Source organism: Linepithema humile, chromosome 4, assembly GCF_040581485.1.
Source record: "Linepithema humile isolate Giens D197 chromosome 4, Lhum_UNIL_v1.0, whole genome shotgun sequence".
NCBI lineage: Eukaryota > Metazoa > Arthropoda > Insecta > Hymenoptera > Formicidae > Linepithema > Linepithema humile.
In genome coordinates, this window is record NC_090131.1 from 7024162 (window position 1) to 7044157 (window position 19996).

At 41.1% G+C, this 19996-nt stretch overlaps 3 protein-coding genes across 8 annotated transcripts in view; 2 read left to right on the top strand and 1 right to left on the bottom strand.

Moving 5' to 3' along the window:
* Positions 1-10413, top strand: part of Galphas (G protein alpha s subunit) — a 35949-nt gene extending 25536 nt beyond the window's left edge. The window contains exons 6-10 of the mRNA XM_012376504.2: positions 466-520; positions 856-929; positions 1598-1777; positions 1890-2094; positions 2285-10413. Coding sequence (XP_012231927.1) covers positions 466-520; positions 856-929; positions 1598-1777; positions 1890-2094; positions 2285-2431 — 661 coding nt within the window. The 3' untranslated portion in view covers positions 2432-10413. The remainder of the gene's footprint in view (positions 1-465; positions 521-855; positions 930-1597; positions 1778-1889; positions 2095-2284) is intronic.
* Positions 10414-10752: 339 nt separating this feature from the next.
* Positions 10753-14333, bottom strand: Ddx1 (ATP-dependent RNA helicase Ddx1). Its single transcript, XM_012376592.2, has 12 exons — positions 14136-14333; positions 13957-14008; positions 13674-13861; positions 13386-13585; positions 12810-13280; positions 12562-12731; positions 12335-12497; positions 12068-12254; positions 11688-11981; positions 11407-11624; positions 11204-11324; positions 10753-11140 (listed from the first exon to the last, which is right to left on the bottom strand). The coding sequence occupies exons 1-12, from the start codon at positions 14149-14151 to the stop codon at positions 11013-11015; spliced, it is 2208 nt and encodes a 735-aa protein (XP_012232015.1). The 5' UTR covers positions 14152-14333; the 3' UTR covers positions 10753-11012.
* An 815-nt stretch (positions 14334-15148) lies between these two features.
* chm (chameau) overlaps positions 15149-19996 on the top strand; it is a 93491-nt gene continuing 88643 nt past the window's right edge. For 3 of the 6 annotated variants that reach the window (XM_012376594.2, XM_012376596.2, XM_067353678.1), the window contains exons 1-9: positions 15150-15373; positions 15723-16191; positions 16359-16598; positions 16686-16949; positions 17035-17211; positions 17952-18306; positions 18442-18733; positions 18833-19077; positions 19327-19513. In XM_012376594.2, the coding sequence (XP_012232017.1) occupies positions 15356-15373; positions 15723-16191; positions 16359-16598; positions 16686-16949; positions 17035-17211; positions 17952-18306; positions 18442-18733; positions 18833-19077; positions 19327-19513 (2247 nt within the window). In that variant the 5' untranslated portion in view covers positions 15150-15355. Of the gene's footprint in view, positions 15374-15722; positions 16192-16358; positions 16599-16685; positions 16950-17034; positions 17212-17951; positions 18307-18441; positions 18734-18832; positions 19078-19326; positions 19514-19996 lie in introns of all 6 variants that reach the window. The other 3 variants (XM_067353677.1, XM_067353676.1, XM_012376595.2) reach the window with 2 other exon arrangements.

Below are 19996 nucleotides of genomic sequence, written 5' to 3' on the forward strand. Positions count from 1 at the left end.
AGTCTTGAGGAATTCGTGAGAAAAGGATTTTAACTCTGCTCGAGTTAAAATAATGTTCTGTTGTAAAATTTAGGAAAAAGAGAAGATTGGAATCGGCGAGTATAATTCGCAAAGTTAGCGGCGTTACTGGAAAATAGCAATAACATTTTTGCAACAATTTCCTCTCAAATTGGTAACGTTCGCTTAACAAAACGTGCACGGAATGCGCCTTTTCGTCTCTTCATTTGGCATGCATAACGCACGGAATATTCATGGATTATTGCGAATGCCGTGGCACGTAGTTATCGAATATTTCAGGGAATAAATACACGATACATTTTCGCGTCCGGGCGCGAAGAAAAATGTTAAAATAAAGATTGAAAATCAAGTCTGCGTAAATATTCGGGAAAAATTATCGCGGCAGATTATTTAACGAAACATCCACGGGTAAACTTCACTAATCCCTGCTGTTTCGTTCTGTTTCAGTTTTCTAGATAAGGTAGCCATCGTAAAACAGCCGGATTACACGCCCACGGAACAGGTGATTATTACAGTCTCGCTTTCATTCAAATGAGTATCGATACCGATATAACTTCACCTACGATTATTTCTTTCAAAGGTCTTTTTTATCTTTATAATTCAGAAAATAATAAATATTTTTATAATATATAATGTAGATAATAAAATATTTTTATAATTAAATAATTTTTAACTTTTATAACGAGAGAGAATGTGTGTGTGTGTTTTAAATACTTTTCATAATTAGAAATAATTTAGAAATTTTGAAAATTGTACCGGTTTCGATTTTCGTTGAACGCTTACAAAGCGATTCCCATTTTACGCATAAATGTAATGCGCTGCATTTTTTTGTTTCAGGACATCCTGAGGTGTCGAGTCCTCACATCCGGCATTTTTGAGACGCGGTTTCAGGTCGACAAAGTAAACTTTCAGTAAGTCGTAGTGCGACACACGCTACCCACGGCCCGCGCGCGCGTTTTACTCCAATGTCGTGTGACTATATATAGCCGACGTATTACAGTAACATCGGCCGACAGTAAATATAAACGCAAAGCGGCGGGTGACGGCGGCGGCGGCGGCGGCGGCGGCGCGCATCTTAGCCTAGCATCCCTCTCTTTCTCTCTCTATATGTTACACCCGCTGCCGGCAAGACTTATACTGTGTTATAAACGTGTAAGCTGAAATCCGTTAACCGCGTTAACGCCTCCGCAACTTTGTAACATTTTCCCTTTTTGCGTTCACTCGCAGGTCACGTACGGCGCTCCACATTATTTTCTATAGGCCCACCTACCAACCTCTTTGTCGCTTCTCCTTTCTACGCTCCTAAGCGTTTCATGGGCTCTACAAATCCAGCGTGGGTCTCTGACAAATACTCGAAAAATCTGTCTGCTTATAGTGTAAAAAATTCGAGTATTTGTCGTTGAAAAACATTCGAATGTTATGACGTGAGAAGATGATTTGATCGCGTTTGTTCAATAAACCCCGTTGTTTTGTTATTTCTTTGAATAGGCAATTTTTAATTGGAGATTACAAGAAGGGCGTGGGCCACTCGTCGACACTTTATAATGTTGTATTTTGCTAAGCACCAATTCTTTTGCAGCATGTTCGACGTCGGTGGCCAGCGCGATGAGAGGAGAAAATGGATACAGTGCTTTAATGACGTTACGGCGATCATATTTGTCACAGCGTGTAGTAGTTACAATATGGTGCTCAGGGAAGACCCTACAAAGTTGAGACTCCGGGAGAGTCTCGATCTCTTCAAAAGTATCTGGAACAATCGGTACGCCCCTTCGGTATCTGTGTTTGAGTCACCTTAAAATCCACGACAATGAGTCATCATTCGTTCGCGACAATTCCGACGGTGTTACATCTCTCTTTTTTTCTTCTCGCAGGTGGCTCCGCACGATTTCCGTGATCCTGTTTCTGAACAAGCAGGATCTATTAGCAGAAAAAATCAAGGCGGGCAAGCACAAACTGGAAGATTACTTTCCGGAATTCGCGCGCTATCAAACGCCAGTCGAGCCCGGAGTGGTCACAGATACCTCGGAACCTCCTAACGTCATAAGGGCCAAGTACTTTATCAGAGACGAGTTTCTCGTAAGTACAATACACGTTGCTTTCGATCATCTCCCGTGGTTGTTCGACTGTAAAATATTTTAATATCTATTTAATACGCGCTTATGAAATATTAGAATACTTCTACAAGAAGCAAATTCACATTTCTGCGAAACATAAGAATAATATTCTAATGTCTAAGCGGCATTCTAACACTCGCTCGCCTTTACAGCGCATAAGTACGGCGAGCGGCGACGGCAAGCACTACTGTTACCCGCACTTCACCTGCGCCGTCGACACGGAGAACATCAAAAGAGTGTTCAACGATTGCCGAGACATTATCCAGCGGATGCACTTGCGCCAATACGAACTGTTGTGACTTCGTTCCTGCCGACGTCTCCTGTCATCACCCGTTAATCTGACCGTCACGTTCGTACTGCGCTTCGAGCTGCTGCTGCGAGCCGAATGAGCTACTAGCGAGCTAGCCGCGAACCATGGCCGCGGGGAATCCCGCGAAGATATACACGCGAGAGTGTATTCAGGTAAACGCACGCGCGCGCGGTCTGCCTGGCCGGTCCGGAACCGGAATTCGTTAACCGGAGGGCGATCGCGTCCGTCAAGAGCATCAGCGGACATTGAGAGTGACTGCGAATCGATCGAATTCTCTTGGTCGGCGGGATTCAGGCAGATGAGCGGCCCCCCCACCCCACCCCACCCCTCTTCTGCACAGCGGACGTATTCTCAGTCACTCGGCTCTTCTTTGAGTTAGATGATGGAGTGTGCTGAATGACTCGTCGTCGTCCGGAATGACGGCGGGGAAATGTAAACTGTCTCGCGCTCGAACGTGTGTATGTGTGAACCATTACCTCGTTAATTTTATTCCTCTCGCGCGCGAATTCCGTTTCGCGCGGATCCTGTCGTAAACGTGGGCCAACGTCGTCGCCATCGTCGTCGTCGTCGTCGTCATCGTCATCGTCGTCGTCGTCGTCGTCGGGTGTGACTCGGCACTTGGTGGCATTCGAGTGACGATTTTTTTTTTTTCTTCGTTCAACACACTCTTGAAACGTGAATTATTATCGTTCACCTTTAGCGGTTAAGGATGTTTCCTAAGATTTAGACGAACCTTTCCGGTAAAAGCAAAAGAAAAAAAAAGAAGAAGAGTCCTTTATCGTTTTTTCGCCTTTCCTCCTTACCTCGTTTTCGAATCTCCACTATACTTTCGCCTCGCTCCTCCTTTACATCTCGCTTAGAATCTCCGCGTCTCTGATTTCCTTCGTTTCCTCGCGTTCGAATTCGTTGAGCTTTCGACACTTCCGAATCTCGATTCTTTTATTTTACTTTTTTTTTTTTTTTTTTTTTATCGTTACATTGGCCCGACCCGTAGGAGTCTCAGCCGCGCCCTTTTTACGAGAAGAGTATTTTGTGAGATTTTACAGTATTTCGAAGAGCGTTTTAATTATACAACTATGTATCGAGTATATACAGGGTGACCGTCCACGGATTCTCATCGTTTTTACGTACGCTTCTTACGATCGAGGTCTCTCGCGGATATGGATTTCCCTTCTCCCTTCTTTTTTTACCGACGTATATACCGTAACTCGAGTTACCTTTTAGTTTTTCTCTGTACTTAGGCACGCGCGCTACCGCAACAGCAGTCGTCTGCATATCCTAGCCCACGTAAGAAATGTGCCACGTTCAGTTTCTTTTACTACGGCGCACGCAGGTATGATTTCGCAATACGCTGCACGCACGGCGTCCCCGGACTCTCGCGTGAGAGTCGATCGTTCTTACTTCGCGCAACCGAAATTCGCGTTCTCGCGCTTTCCGAGAGATCGTCTCGCGCTCCCGATGATGTGCGGATAGACGTGTACAAATTTTCACGCGACTGATTCGGCAATTGGTCACCGCGGATCTATTTTATGACGAGTGTGTCCCGTAGGATGAGAAAGGCCGGTATGCGAAAATCTCGCCCATCCGCTACATTCGTTTTCCTCGTCGCTACTTGGACACCCTGTACGGTAAACCTCAATCCCCTCCCCCTCCCGCTCCCCCCCCCCCGAACCCCACCTCTCCGCCACCCGAATTTGATTACGCACTTCGGTTGACGTTGCGCCGAGAAGTAGTGGAATTTTTGCGGGTTCTTCTGCGCGTCAATGACGTATATACATAGATCAAGCGATGTGACTTGAATGAAGATAGTCAATCGATAGTTACTGTTCCATTCATCTTCCTACTGAAACACGGGAATCATTCTATAGCTACGGTATTTAATTATTGCAAATTTGTAACTGTATATAATATTTTATAAAAAGAAGAAACTATTTTTGGTATTGAGTCCGCAAAAATTTGGCATCGAGAGAAGTCCTCGCGCGTTTTACGTTGCCAATCGCCGACTTCGATCTTGTTCTGCAAAAATTAGAAATATTTTGGTCTATGTGCGTATATCATTGTGTGCTAATATGAATATAATAAATCTGAGCACCCTCGTCGTAATCGCAATATATATCTCTATCCTTTCGCTATAGTTTCGAAGAAACTTTTTGTACGCCGCGGCCAAAGAGTTAACGCCGAGTACTTGCTCGTAATCTTCGTATAGATAATGGGAATCAAAGTTAAATGAAGTAAAGTAAAAAGTTAAGAATGAAATGAATGAGGTGCCGAGCTTTCTATAACGCACTATAATACACCCGATAGTTATTCTTATTCTTCGCTATTAATTAATGGTTAATTACTGGTTTTTACGAATCTTTATAGTCTAATCTTTTCGTGGATCGCACAATTAAAACGGCTATGCTTGGTTTACACGTCACGTCCGATCTATGCAATTATTTTTAAACACCTCGATTGTTCTCTACGATGGATCTGGATTTGGATCTTGTTCTACAAAACAAAAAATAAAAAACAATCACGAAGGTTATCTTTTATCTCGCTGTTTTACTCAGTCACATTAGCGCTGTGTCTTGTCTGTTCCATTCTTTTACTTTTCATCGCAATTCAACCGGGAATAGAAATTTCGAGGCATTACATAACAGGTTTCTTCTCCTCTTGCATCTCTAAGTGACACGAATTTCGCGATATTTCCATCACTGCTCGTATTCTCAACCAACGTTAGAGATTCTTCAGATGTGACAGTGCAGGTGTGTCGTTGAGGATTTCTTACATAGCCGTAAAAACCTTCCATCAAGATCTTGAAACATAGGATCATCGCGTATTCATTTTAGGTTCTTCTGACAGGATTTTTTTCTTTTTACATATAAAGTAGTCAGAGGCCTTGGATCCTTTTTCTTATGAGATCTGCGTGACTTGCCTCTCAGTTTGTCAGCTTCAGGTTTCGCATCTTGCGACTTGCCTGCTTCCATCTTTATCATCTAGAGCCATTATTATAAGCTAGTCACCAAATAATGGAAACAAAATTTGGGCGAAGCGTCTATTGCGACACGACAAAAGAGAGAGAGAGAGAGAGAGAGAGAGAGAGAGAGAGAGAGAGAGAGAGAGAGAAGAAGAATTGAGCGAGTAGAAGAGAATCTCTTCGCGACTATTATCTATCAACAACTTCCGTGAAACATAAATGTTCACATCCGGCACAAAGTCAAGTGGAAGCGAGTGCAAACGTGTGATTTAGTGTCTCGACGCGAGTATTCTCGTATTCCCCCCTCCCACTTTTCCTTTTTTTCTTTTTGAACAACGCGTCTACGTTGATTCGAATTACGAAAAGTTTACATAGCGACGTCGAACGGAAATTGAGAGCAAGAGACAAATCGAATCCAGATAGCACAGCGCATTCCGTAAATATTCTGTGCGGTGTTAAATTACACTTTTGCGGAAATATTTTTACCTTATCAATTATATCGCGTCTTCATGGCGCAAGCTGCACAGGATATTTGTGCTATTATATATTCGTGAAGTATCCTGTGCTGTCTGGGAAGCCACGTAATAACGAATTTCTATTGTCCACACCACCGGCCACGACAGTGTGTGCGACACGCAAGGGCAATGTGCGTCGCTATATGTTATACGCAGTCACTAAAAAAAAAAAAAACAAAAAAACAAAAGAAGAAAGAATTCACGAGTGTTAATATATCGTCTGTATGTAAAAGCGTGTTGAATGTGTGCGCAAGCGAGGTGGACGATGCGATGTGCCGAATCGTATATATGTATTATACGCCGAGATCGCACAAGGTTTTTTTTATCGTATACGTAAACATAAAAAACGGGCATGCGAGTATCTATATATATAATATATATATATATATATATATATATATATATATATATATATATATATATATGTAAAATAACGTGATGCAGATATATTATTATTTGTAAATATGACGGTGTCAGATTCTGTGTTACTGGGGCAAAGCAATGGCGTTATAATTTCGGCGGTCCCGTTCCAAAATTGCGCGGCGCTTCGTAATTTGTATCGTCATCCGGATGGCGAGTAAGCGACGGATTAAGGGATGGTTGCGCGGAATCGGTGCAGTGCCGTCACTCGTTGACGATCGAACGCGAAATGCAACAATATCTCGTGACGATCAATGCGAGCGTGATTTCGGTCAACGACGGGCGGCACGCATATTGCAAGAAGGCAGTCGATGCGCGAGAAAAATGTCGATCGGAAAAAGGAAAATGAACAAATGCAGCACGTTGTCCGCGAAGCGCATTATATTGTTTCCTCTTTAGCAATATTCTTTGTGGACCACGTCGCCGATTATGTAGCCTTAAATAGCGAAAGTGAAAGTGGACGTGTGTAATTGGAATTAGCGTAACGGAAACGGGAATGTAAAAGATGGCGGCCGCGAGCTGTAATTGTTGGTTGCTGCGACAACTGTATGTGTATCGAAATTCGTCAATCCGTGGCTCAATCGTACTAATCAATCAATTAGCGCCACATACACACAGTCTTGGTCAATTCTATTCTTCTCTAAGAAAATAAAACAGCTTGGCGGGCGACGTAAGAATCTAAAGAACAAAAAAAAAAAAGGCAAATGCGATAGTCGAAGACTCGATAGCTGACTATCCGATGACTATCTGCTTCGTGAGCGTTATGCATTTCCAATGAGGGCACGAAAACGTCTACTGATGACGCGCGCGGCTGGACGCTGCGCGCTACGATTAAGATTTAGGTGGTGAGCGAATCATTATTGTCGTTACGCTGTTATTCGATAAACAATCTCCTCGCATTGTCGAATTTTATTGAAGGTGAATAGTATCGTTGTAACAATTAATTATTATTGTCATCGTGTGACGGGCGACTGTCGTGGCGATCATTGTTAGAAGTTATTCTACTGAAAGTAGCGGCTTGAGTGGATTCGCAACACTGGTGTTGGACGGAGTTCACACAAAATTCTGCACAAAATCTCGAAAGTTCACATTCGCGACGGAATCGTGGCGATCATTGAATATTCATGCAACACGAGCGCGACTTTGTTTTTCTCTCTACGAAACTCATTCGAATTTTATACCCTAATTTCACGACGCGTTTTAACCCTTAGAAGTTCTTGTTGCGATTTTTTTTTTGTTTTTTTGTTGGGAGAAAAAAGTCTAATTTTACGACAAACACTGCGTAGTGCGTCTTTCACTCGGTCGAGAGCGTTAAAAAGCGAATGCGCAAGAATCCTCGTAAGGTGAAATTGTATAGAGCACGCGCTTGCAACCTCACGTCACCATCTGTCACGTATGAACCGTGTTCGACGATTAGTTTTATACAGCGGGCTGCGAAATAATGTCAGGTATACTTTCTCCTTGGATGGTTTCATCGACGGGATCAGAAACGTTCGGCGTTGTTATCGTTTCATCCGATGTGTTGTGTACATATATATTCGTTGTATTTATTGAAATTTTAAGAATATTGAAAGCGAGAGAGAGAGAGAGAGAGAGAGAGAGAGAGAGAGAAAGAGAGAGAGAGGCGTATGTGTAACTTGGCAGTTGCTCGAAGTACGTGGGACGCGTGGACGTTCCCCCAAGACGCGAGTTTATTTCGGTTCGGATTGATGATGTCTCGATGAAATCCTCCAAACAAAACAAAACAAAATCCGTAGCATAATCTTTCGGAGCTGGGCCAGTGTGCACTATCTTATCGCTCTTCCAATCGCGGAGAGGAAAGGAAATGTTCCATTATCTTGTATCTATATCATGGTTCCACCATGGTTCCATAGTGGATCGTGCCTTTCTATACTTTTTCTCAACAGTTTCGTTGATTCTTCGCCATTTATCGGAAAATTTGATTCCTTTCCTAGGCAAATTATAGGAACGCGGAGTGATCTCACGTCCGTCGTACTGGCCATTGTAGATTTAACGTTCAGTTCGCGACCGAGTCGAGGCCCGATCCCTGTAGATATCTTAATTCTTACGGAACACGCGCGCGCGCGACTCCTCGCGCGATTCAGTTTCTCAACTAAATCGCGCAGAACGCGATAAAGTTGTATCGATTTCCACGCGGCTTTCCGACGCGAGATCGCTCCGCCGTTTTAGAGGAAATTTGAGAAGCAAGAGAAAGAAGCTACCTGTGCCTCGAGCGCGTCATCTATTCTAGAAATTAAGTAATTAATTGAAATGGTGTCATTTCTATAAGGATATATGTGTGGTGAACGATCGTCAGTGCTATTTGGAATTTGACTTTTTCTAGTCTTCGATAGCGGTTCGCTGGGCTCCACATTTTTATAAAGCGTAAAGTATCGTCGTTAAATATACATCATTGCGCGTTTAATTATATATTATATATTATAAGGGAGAGAATGGGTGGGAGAGAAAGGGAGAGAGAGAAAGAGAGAGATGGGGTTCACCGATCTTATCTCAACAACAAAATATATCCAATAAATTGTAAGAGTCTCGGATTAAAATAAAGAGTCACGATTTGGAGGAGACTAGCGAACGCAACGTCGTTCCGCAAAGATAATCATCCTTCGATCCAAATCCGCTGCGATGAGAAACGACGGATCGCGCGCGAACACGAAGGGAGGATGAAAGAAACCAAAAAAAAAAAAAAGAAAAAAAAAGAAAAAGAAAGCAAGCGAGAAGAGTTACCAAGCTTGTCAATAATTACGTCCCCTCGTGCCCCGTTTTCTCTCGTATCCTTAATTCATTCGTTATTGCGTGTCTCTTAGAAAGATGTCTAGCTGAAGACTTAAATGAATTATTATTATTATTATCGGTGAAAGAGAGAAGCGTGAAAGAAGGTACCTCTTCGACATTTAATAAGCGTTACATTAATTTAGGGGTGATTGTGCGACGCGCGCCGAGCAAACGCGACGTGTGTTTGGCTGACGAACACGTGGAATTCGTTAGGAAATCAAATTCGTATTGTTCGTGCCACGATTTCCATCAACTTCGGTTGTACTCGTCACCGTGGCTCGTAATTCCGTCGAGAGGAATTACATCAATATCTAGAGAGAGAAAGAGAGAGAGAGTGAGTGAGTGAGTGAGTGAGAATGAAAGAGAGAAAGAGGGAAGCGGGCGAGAGATGAGGTGGATCAATAGTACCTCGCGTATATAGTGTGTGTGCAATTAACAAAGATAAAAAATATATTATGCTGCCGTATTAAAAAAAAAAAAAAAGTACGCAAACGATCAAACACAGTTACTGTTGAGGGCACTCAACGTGCGTGTATATCGCTGTATATCTCCTGGTGCCATTCGAATGCGAATCGTGGAACGAACAAGTAGAATAAGAAGCAAATATACATATATGTATATATATATATATATATTTATATTTACATATATATGTATATATGTGTATACGTCTATAAATACAATTTATTGAATCACAATCGCAGATCGAATGGTGTTGCGCTGCGTGTGTCCCGACGTGTGTACATGCGGCTACGTGGGTGACTGTGTTAAATGTGTCGCTAGATTACGAGAAAAATATTTCATTCTCATTCTGTGATGACTGTCTGCTGAATATACGAGAGGCGAAGGGAGAACAAGAGATGTTTACATGGAGTCTTAAGGCTAATGGATTAATCAATTGATTTAGCGAATAAAAATTTAATTAACAGTCGTTGTACTAACTGCGCAAAAGAGCGAGAGTGTATGTGTGGGTGGGAAGGGAGAGATGAATCTTTATAGACGTAAGGAGACGCGTGTGTCTCTCGTTCATACGTGTGTGGAAAAAAAAAAAAAAAACATAGACGGACATGATAAATTCGTCGCGCGTAAGACATAGGACTTTAACATGTTAAAAAAAAGAAAGAAGAGACAAAAAACCGAGAACACGCTGTATCCAAGTTGCGGCGGGAAGGAGACAGTATGATTTGTATACTGTATAACTTTAGTCGTTTACCATTGCTTTCGAGAATATATAAGAGTTATGTGTATAAATTATTATGTGTAATTAAACAGAAGTCATTTAGTAAATTCTAAGCGTACATGATATATATATTATAAATACAGAGAAAAAACACAAGACATATATATATATATATATATATATATATAAATATAAATATAAATATTATATATATATATTATAAAGAAATTGCAAGAGCAAAGAGCTGTTGTATCATACGTTTGTGTAAGTAAAATAGTGATGATACAATTATGAGAATTATAACAATAAATACTTACCGTCTTATATAAATAGCAGATGCCTCTGTGGGCAGTCGGCTGTTAGGCTCAATTTTTATAGGATGTATGTGTATATATTTTATCGCACATCATACTTTTTAATGTGCCCGCACAAGAAGGAAACACAAGTTTTCTTTTCTCTTACCGTTATATTTATATTCTTATTACACAATACGCGAGCTTAATACCATGATTTTGTACAAATGCAAAAGAAACTCCAGAACTGTTCATAAATATAAAAAAAGAGAGAGAATAATAGCAATGATACAGAATAATATCAAAAACAATAATTATTAGTTTTCGTAATGTTCATCATATCACAATTTAAATAGATCTCTAAACTATTAGCATTGCGAGACTCGATTAGAATACCAGTCGTTTAATTTTGTCTACTGTGCACTCAACTGCTCCCCCATCACGTGCGTCTTTAAGAACGCTATCTGCGCTTGCGATTCCAGCGCGGCCAGCTCGGACACAATGGGAGCCATTTGTTGCACATGATTTTCGTAACCGGAACCTACGGGATTCAAATCGCTTAATGATTGTGCGCTGTAATATAATGAGAAACAATATCACTTACCCATCGCCATTCTCTTTTCGCCGTATGTAACTTTCCCGTCGAAATCGTTCAGCGGCACTTTTATGTCCGACTCGACTTGTTGAATCGTCACGTTCAAGTGATCCTCGATTTCCGCCAAGTACTATGAGAAATCAATCAATTATCGTTCATTATCAAGTGTAGAATTTGTCTTCGATTGAGTGCAGATTGTATTCGAAACTTACCGTAGGTTCGTTGTACCACGTGCAACAGCCACCCTGGTTGGTCAGATTAGTATTGTAACAGTTCCTTCCGCGCGAGGAACACCACTCGCCGTGATACCATACTTTTTCGGGCACGCTACTGACCAGAGAAATGGCGAGGCCCATTCTCTCGGCTCGGCCGACTCTTCCGATACGGTGCACGTAGTTGGACTTTTCGTCGGGCAAAGTTACGTTTATCACTGTGAAAAGGATTGCAATACGTAATATGTGCTTATAATAATTTACTTCGCCCGATCACTTACTGAAAGGCAGACCGGTAATGTCCAATCCTCTGGCCGCCACGTCAGTGCAGATGAGAAACTTCACCTCCTGGCGCTTGAACTTCTCCAGATTCGCTTTACGCTCCCCGGGCTTCCTGTCTCCGTGTAGGCACACGCACGAGAACTGCTGTGCGCCGCACTGCTTCATAAATCTCTCGAGATTATCGCAATCGAGTTTCGTTCTGCAGAATATCAACGCTCGGTCCATCTTGTGCTCCTTGATAGCGCGGATGCAGTACTCTCCCTTCAACATTTTCACAGCTTCGGACAATGTCTCTGTAAGATAAGTAGATGATTATTGGATTGTATTGTACCTTATTATTTTCATCGCGCAAAAGTGCGTCGCAATTATTTTATCTAACCGGCAGTACTGTTTCCAGGTCTCACGTTGTCTCTCGCGTGGACGCCATCGGTTTCTATGTGATTCCTCATGTTATGCCACGACTTGTCCGTCTGCGGATCCACCATCACTACGACGTGATGCACAGTCTCGGGCACCGCGTCCTCGCCCTTCAGATCCACCCAAGTTGGAAAATGCATCAAACGTTCCTACAAGAAAAAATGTTCAAAAATCAACGCGCCATTTTGTCAATCGCGTCCAACAATAAAGACACATCTCAAGCACTTACGGCCATCTTTTTAACTTCGAATGCATGCAATGTCGCCGAGCACACAATCATCTGCAACCTCTTGCCGTCCGACGTGATTTTCGGAATCTGTTTGTGCAGACGATCGATCAGTTCGGTGTGACCTTGTTTCAATAATCCATCGGCTTCATCCAGCACGAAAAATCTGAACAAGCATGAATTAGTTTCGACATTGTGTTATTTCTTTCAAGTATTACATGATTAATTACCTGCAATGCGTTAACGACAAATAGCCGCCTTGTATAAGATCCTCCAGTCGTCCGGGTGTGCCAACTACTATGTCTACACCAGAATTCAAAATCGCAATCTGTTCCTTCACGTTTACTCCACCGATAACGAGCAGTTCTCTAACTGTTGGATCCATCAGGTGTGTTTTAAACTGAAAAACAATAAAGCCACTTTGTTAATGTCACATATGTACAGTTCTGACAAGTTTTTGTTTCAGATTTTTATTTACCTTCTGAATTTGGTTGTAAGTCTGTTCAGCTAGCTCACGAGAAGGCTCTATAACAATTGCTTGCGGCGCATTATTCGTCGGCTTGCCGCTTTTGCTCGTTTGACTTTGACTGCTGTTAACAGGATTGTATTTGACGGATTCTTTTGGAACTGACGACATGGCCACGTAATCATTTGGAGGCGGATGCTTAAATGGTTGCGCTCCAAAATTGAAAGCCATCTCGGCGTTCTTCAGCACGACTGCCGGAAAGTAGGTTTGCGACTTTTGTTGCGCGTTCAACGTAAACGCGACGCCCAAGTCCCCGCCGTTCTTAGTATATTTTATTTCTCCCTTCACCAGGTCGAGGAAACATCCGATTACATCGTGCATTCCAAAGGCCTCCCCGTAATTGTCGAATTGCTTTGCATTCGATTTCTTTCCTGTGCCACCGAATCCATAACCGAAGTTATCCGTTCCCAAATCCAAGGAAGCCTATTTCGAGAACCAGAATCTTCAATCAGCTCTTCCTTTCCATTATCGTAAGTAAATAAAATTTTAGAGCCATATAAATATAAAATTAGTTATAAAAATACTTGCCTGAGGCGAAGACCAACCAACTCGGCACAAGCCCTCATCAGTAACTGTGGCTTCAAAAAAATATTTACCACTGCCTGATACTCCTTTATTCGCACGACAACCGTGCCATTCCTTTTGCTCTCTACTCTGACATCTCAGACCATCCGGCGTTATTGCCAAGGCCTGTCCTCTGTCAAACAGGCTCAATCCCCAATGTGCAACTATAAAAATAACAAAAATATTCCTATTGCTTTCTGTAAAAGTAAATTTTACAATATAAACTTTTATTTGTCAAAATTAACTGCATACGTTGTTGGACTTGCGAAGTAGCTCCTCCTCCTTTCCCTGACTCAAGATCTTTAAGAGTTTCCCAAACTATTTGCAAAATAGGCAAACAGAAAGCACCAGTTTTTCCGCTGCCAGTTTCTGCAGCCATAAGCACATCTCCACCACCCAAAATCAATGGGATAGCCTCAGATTGAACATCCGTTGGTAGTCTGTAATTTAGAATTTTTTGAAAACAGAAATATTACATGTCACGAAATAATTTTCAAATTGCGCAAAACTTCATATTAATTGAATCTTTACTTACGTCCAATCTAATTCATCGACTGCTTTTGCAATTTCCGGCAAAACACCCATTTCTAAAAAATGAAAAGCAATTAATATCTGATTCTCGCAGAATATGACACAAAATGCAGTAATTATTGCACAAGCTGATGTTATACACAAACTAAAATTACAGCAAATAATTTATCAAAAATATCTTACCTTCGAAAGCAGTCATTTTTCCTCAGTTGTGTTCTCTTTGATATGTATAAAAAATGTCGTAAAAAAATTATATACTAATTAGAATTATATATATATTTTTCCGTAAGAGCGTATGTCAACCGGTATGTTTTCTCCGTCTTTATATCACCTCAAAATTCGAAGTATCTCGATTAGGTTAAATCTTCGATCATGAACTAAAGGATGCATTATAGATAGGTGTTATCTGTGAATCTTCGGCACACTTTCCGCATTTATGGCAGATTTACATTGCTTTCATATGTGATACGATATTCAATAAAAAAATATATCTTTTGTTTTAGACAAATTCCCTATGAAACACATTCTCTTATTGGATATTAATCTTATCTTACTCATTGAACGTTGGCTGCACTGTAATTTCTCTGGTGCGGATCTTTTACCCGGGCGACGCTGAGGAAGAAATAAGCGAAAAGGTAATTGCTCTTAAATTTTCGACAAATCTTTATGAAAATCTTTTCAGAATCACAATTCTTATGGTTTCCTTATGAATAAAAAAGGTTAATTATTGATAATAATATAGATAATATTTGTTTTCCGCTATAATTTTATGTAAATGCAAAAGAAGTTCAGAGCTCTTCCATAAGAGGTTAAAGTGCGCATCTTCTAATAATTTAAAAAAAGTTGTCAAAATTATCAATTTCGGCAAAAAATAATGCGAATTATGATTCCGATGCTCTGCAGGCGCGTCGTTAGAGTAATTATTCATAATTCGGTAATTCATGATTAGGCATAATTCGTTGAGAAATCAACTTTCAGACTGAAGTTAGTTCCGAAGTAAAATTTAAATTAATTTGAACTGGGAGATTGAATTCTCTGAGATATTGAAACAGGAGAACATAACGCCAAATAAATTTTGAAGCGTTGCGGATTTTTAAATATAATTTTTGGCATTTGAAAATATTGCAACTTTTATACACATCGATATTGAATTGGTCGCGCATCGTTTCGAATTACGGGATAAACGCGAGAAAGGAGAATTGTTTCAACGCGCATGCGTAACTTTCAGTAACTTTTCTAGACATAAAGATGTACACAGCGTCGTATACACTTGATAAATAAAATGTTTTTATAACGTAACAAGTGTAAATAAGTGATATTCGCGGGTAGAAATTTGATAAAATCGAAAATGTACTTGAAGAGATGATATTGAGCAACGTTTGAACAAAAGACAGACCGGCAAAATGACACCTAAACGAAAGGCAAGTATATTTGTAGGTTATAACATTATTGGACTTGCTATAACACGAAGTTATGTTAACACGAAGTTATGTTAACACGAAGTTTGTGCAACTTCTCGATGTTGCTTTTATTCGCCATTTTAATAAATGCGTTTCTTCCATTTGGACGTATTTTTCGCATTATATTTTCTTCTTCTTTCGTCTCTCAAAAAGTCAGAATATATGTTTGTTTCCTTTTAAATACAGAAAGCGCTGGAATTTGTGTTGAAATTACAATAAATTTTTGAATATGCATATTTAATTCTTACGCAATCGATCATTTTTTGTTTCAAAAGCTAACAAGTATACAATCCAATACTATACTTTATAGACAACCAGTTCAGAATCTACATCAACAAGTAGCTCAGGTTCCTCCTCGAGTAGCTCGTCGAGTTCGGGCAGTGAATCCAGTTCGTCAGATTCCGAGAATTCCAGCAGCTCTGCCAATAGCCAAAAGGTGTCCGATGCAGAAAGAACTAAGAAGAAGGTGCCATTTCCAGTAACTCGCCATGTCAAATCCAAGGCTGAAACTACTTCTGTACCACCCGTGGAGAATAAAAATAAAGACAGACAGCCACCGAAGCCGAGATCAGCAGTGTATTCTTCTGAATCCGAAGAATCACCCAGCAAAGCAAAATCACCGCAAAAGAGGAAGCCACCAGCTAAGCCGAAAGCTACTGCTACTGTTGCACCAGTTGTTAAGCCGCAGAGATCTCTTACAAAACCAGCACCAGCATCAGTACAGCATAAAGCTACACCAGCTTCAAAATCAGCCAATGCCAAAACTAATAAATTTTCTGGTATGTTTATAACTTCAATATTGAAATCAATTATTCTTCTATATTTTGTGATAAATGTTATTTTATATTCTATAATATAAAATATAAGTTTTTATTTCTAGTTTATATAAATATAAAATTTTATTTCTAATTTATATAAAACAATGCAATAATTGATAATTTTTTAGGTGCCGCAGTCAACAGCAAGACTCCTGAAAAATCTGGCAAGATATCAGAACCTGTGCAGAAAAAATTAAAAAAGAAAAGTATATTCAGCCCGGAAAACAGTAGCGAAAGTGACAGTGGCATCTCAGCAAAAGTTAGTGCGGTGAAGCCAACAAGTGGTTCCGCAAAAACCTCAAAAAATCCACCAGCTAAAGTGAAGTTAAATGACACCAAGCAAAAGTCTGCAGCAACAAGCAGAGCTGGTAAATAATTTTATCACGTATTAATAATCACAAAAATCTTTTATTTACAAAAATTTGAGAACAGTTTCTGACATTATTACTTTACAGTTGCAAAACCCGCGCAACCACAGAAGTCGGACAGTTCAGCAAGTTCGAAGAGTTCCGGTGGTTCGGCGTCCTCGGGGAGCACAGAAAGCAGCAGCGAATCAGAATCGTCCGAAAGTGTCACCACCTCTCAGCCTCAACCGAAAAAGAAGGAGACGCAATCCAGCAATACACTGGCAAGCAGCAATACGGCAAATGTGCCACCTAAAAGACCCTCGGCAGCGGTTGCTCCAGTAAAGCCACAAAAAACAGTTCCAAAACGTCAAGGTTTGTCAACATAATTTCTTGTTAATATTTTGACGCGTTCATGTATGGCGTTGAAGAAGGATAAAACAATGTTACATTCGAACAGGCCCTGTAAAGAGTGACAACGATGGAGATGCGTCTGCGAGTGATAAAGAGATGGACGAGCAGGAAGCACCGCCTGCGAAAACTGCAGTAAAAGGCAAACGGAAGCTGCAAACGCGCAAAGGAAGTAAATTACTTCAACTGCAGGCGAAAGCGGCTAGCGATTCCGAATCTGACACAGGTACCAATAATTAAGGCAACTTTAAACTCGATGAAAATCTCACGCGCTAATTTATATTTCTCTCATTTACTGTGTTTTGTTTTTACTCTATCTTGAATCTCTATCCTTGAATTTCTTTATTCTTCGCAATGAACTTCTGTAAGTTGTATAAGTTGTAGACTTAGATATTATGTTTATTTCGTTCAAATTATTATGTATGATCATTTTTCTCTCTCGACTTAGCATGAGCGTCTGAGTGGGAAAGAATCAATGTATTTTCTGCGGGTCTTGGGAGTTTATACTGCCTCCTTGATACAAAAAAAGGAGTATTTTATTATGAATGAATGCATTGGACAATATATATGCATATTGTAAATTGTAGAATTTTCACGGTCACTTGAACTAACGTTTTGTGAACAAAACAAAAAGAGGTGTTTTAATAGTTTGAGGGTCAAAGGTAGTTGCAAGAATGCGAGAGAAATGCCAAACAGCGCAGTCGCGCTTCTTTTTATGTCGACAGATTTCAACAAGTTTTATCGCGCTTTTTTTTTATTTTGCAATATTATATTGTTTAATATAATATTTGATAGTTCTTAGAGTTCTGAAAAGCTTAATGTATTTTCTATTTTATACACATAACTGAAAGAATTAGTCGACTTCTACAGCGCTCCTTGGCACTTTTCATCGCAAAACAGAAGAGCCGCATCTTGGCACGCGAGCAGTTAAGATACAATTTTTTACGATGGCAGTATGATTCTTAGGTACAAAAACAATAGTGTGTAAACGTATTCCGCAAATAGTGCTGAGTCGTTGTGATTTGTCGAGAGTAGCCGAGAGCAAGAGGAGCACCAGCAAGTCGCCTGTTAAACGCGCCGGACCGTCCACCGCCGTCAGACAAGCCTCCGGAGCCGGCAGATCAACACAGAGTATCACTTCTAATACCATCAGCACCAGGACGAGCCAGGCTGCTTACAATCGGGCGCGCGCGACGAAGGAGCGAGAATGTCCACTAGCTGCGTCCTGCGATTCGCGAGGTCATCTCTCCGGAAAACTCGACTCGCACTTCACCCTGGAAGCATGTCCGCTGTATCACAACACCACGCCGCAGGCTTGCGTGTAAGTTGAACCTCCAAGATGGATTCTGAAAAAGAATGAATGTTAGAAATTAACGTCATCTTGAAATCAGTTGAAAAGACATTTGGTAGCTGTTGTTTGTCGCACTATATAAAGGAAACAACATGGGCTTTTCAGAGAGTTTCACAAGGAGAGGAAAAAGCGGGAGGAGGAGCGCAAGAAGGCGATAGCGAATCTGGCTAAGAAGCCCAAGGGTGTTCATCAAACTACCGAGCAACGTAATTACCAACTTAAAGTACGAGAGATGAGGAACAAATCGAAAAGTAATATCGGTGACGGTAACGAGAGCGACAGTGGCGGCGAGCTGCAGGGGAACGAGAAGGACAAGCAGCCTCGGTTGAATAATCTCACGCCTGACTACGATTTGAAGCTGTTCATGGAAGCCCAGGCGATAGCCAGTGAAAAAATCGTAAGCATCCAGCTTTATGTAATCAATGGATGTAATTAATTTTGATGTTGTCATTTTAAACACATTACATTCTACTTGTAAATATCTTTTTTGCTTAAGGAGAAGGAATTGCGAGAACTCGACTACGACGGTGAAGGCAGAAATGGCGGTGGTACGCGAGTCGTCGAAATGGGAAAATGGGAAATGGAGGTTTGGTATCAAAGCCCGTATCCCGAGGAATATAGCCGCGCTCCAAAGCTTTATCTTTGCGAATACTGCTTGCGGTATGCGAAAAGCCGTCAAGTCTTGAGGAGACATAGAGAGAAATGCTTGTGGAGGCATCCGCCAGGACATGAAGTGTACAGGTAAGCGTATTCCATTCTCGGTATATCACTTTCTATGTAGACTCCTCTTATTTACAGTCAAGGCAAAATAACAAAGTAATTTGGAAACTATATCAATGGACTATCGATTACTTTTATTCAAAAAAGATTAATAATGACACTATTCTTTATAGTATTTTAAATTGTATTTGCAAAATTTTTGCTAAAGTAATATATTTTTAGTTTGAAAAATCTAGTTTGACAATCTAAACTATTATGCATTTGTCACAGAAAGGACAAACTCGGCGTATGGGAAGTGGACGGCAAACGATACAAGCAGTACTGTCAGAATCTCTGCTTGCTGGCGAAATTCTTCTTGGATCACAAAACGTTGTACTACGACGTCGAGCCGTTCCTCTTCTACGTCATGACGATCGGCGACGCCGAGGGCTGCCACACCGTCGGATACTTCAGCAAAGTGAGTACCGTTTCTTGTTACCATCAATTACGTTTCCATTTACATTCACGCTCGCAACGCGTTGAACTCGATGAACCTTGTTGCTTGGCGAGAGCAGAGGCGAAATATGCATCCAGAAATACCGTTTCGTAAAAACGTCACGATGTAGCGTATATTACTCGCAAGAATTTCCCGGTCGATTGAAGCGTTAAACGCGGCCGTTAAAACGTTATATATGATCTTCGCGCGGGACAGATTTAGCGCTAAATGCGGGACACGAATATGGCCCGTGGCGAACAGCTGAGCCGCCGAATCGTCGAAAAATAAGATCAAGCGCAGCGTAAAAGAATCCTTCGCCGTCCGCGTTCCTCATTCGCTCCGCATAAAATTGAATCTCGGCTCGGCCATGGGGAATGCATTAATGCCCCGCACGTGTGTTTATTGCCACGGTCGCGCGTGTATGTATAGCTGGCATTTGCGTAAACGGGGCCGTTTGTGCGGTTC

What these genes read in the sequence shown, in the direction of transcription:
- Ddx1 (XM_012376592.2), bottom strand. An exon ending in CTTACAACCAAATTCAGAAG is followed by an intron (nt 12,732 to 12,809) that starts GTAAATAAAAAT and finishes ATTGTTTTTCAG; the next exon opens with TTTAAAACACACCTGATGGA. An exon ending in CGAAAAGAGAATGGCGATGG is followed by an intron (nt 11,141 to 11,203) that starts GTAAGTGATATT and finishes TGAATCCCGTAG; the next exon opens with GTTCCGGTTACGAAAATCAT.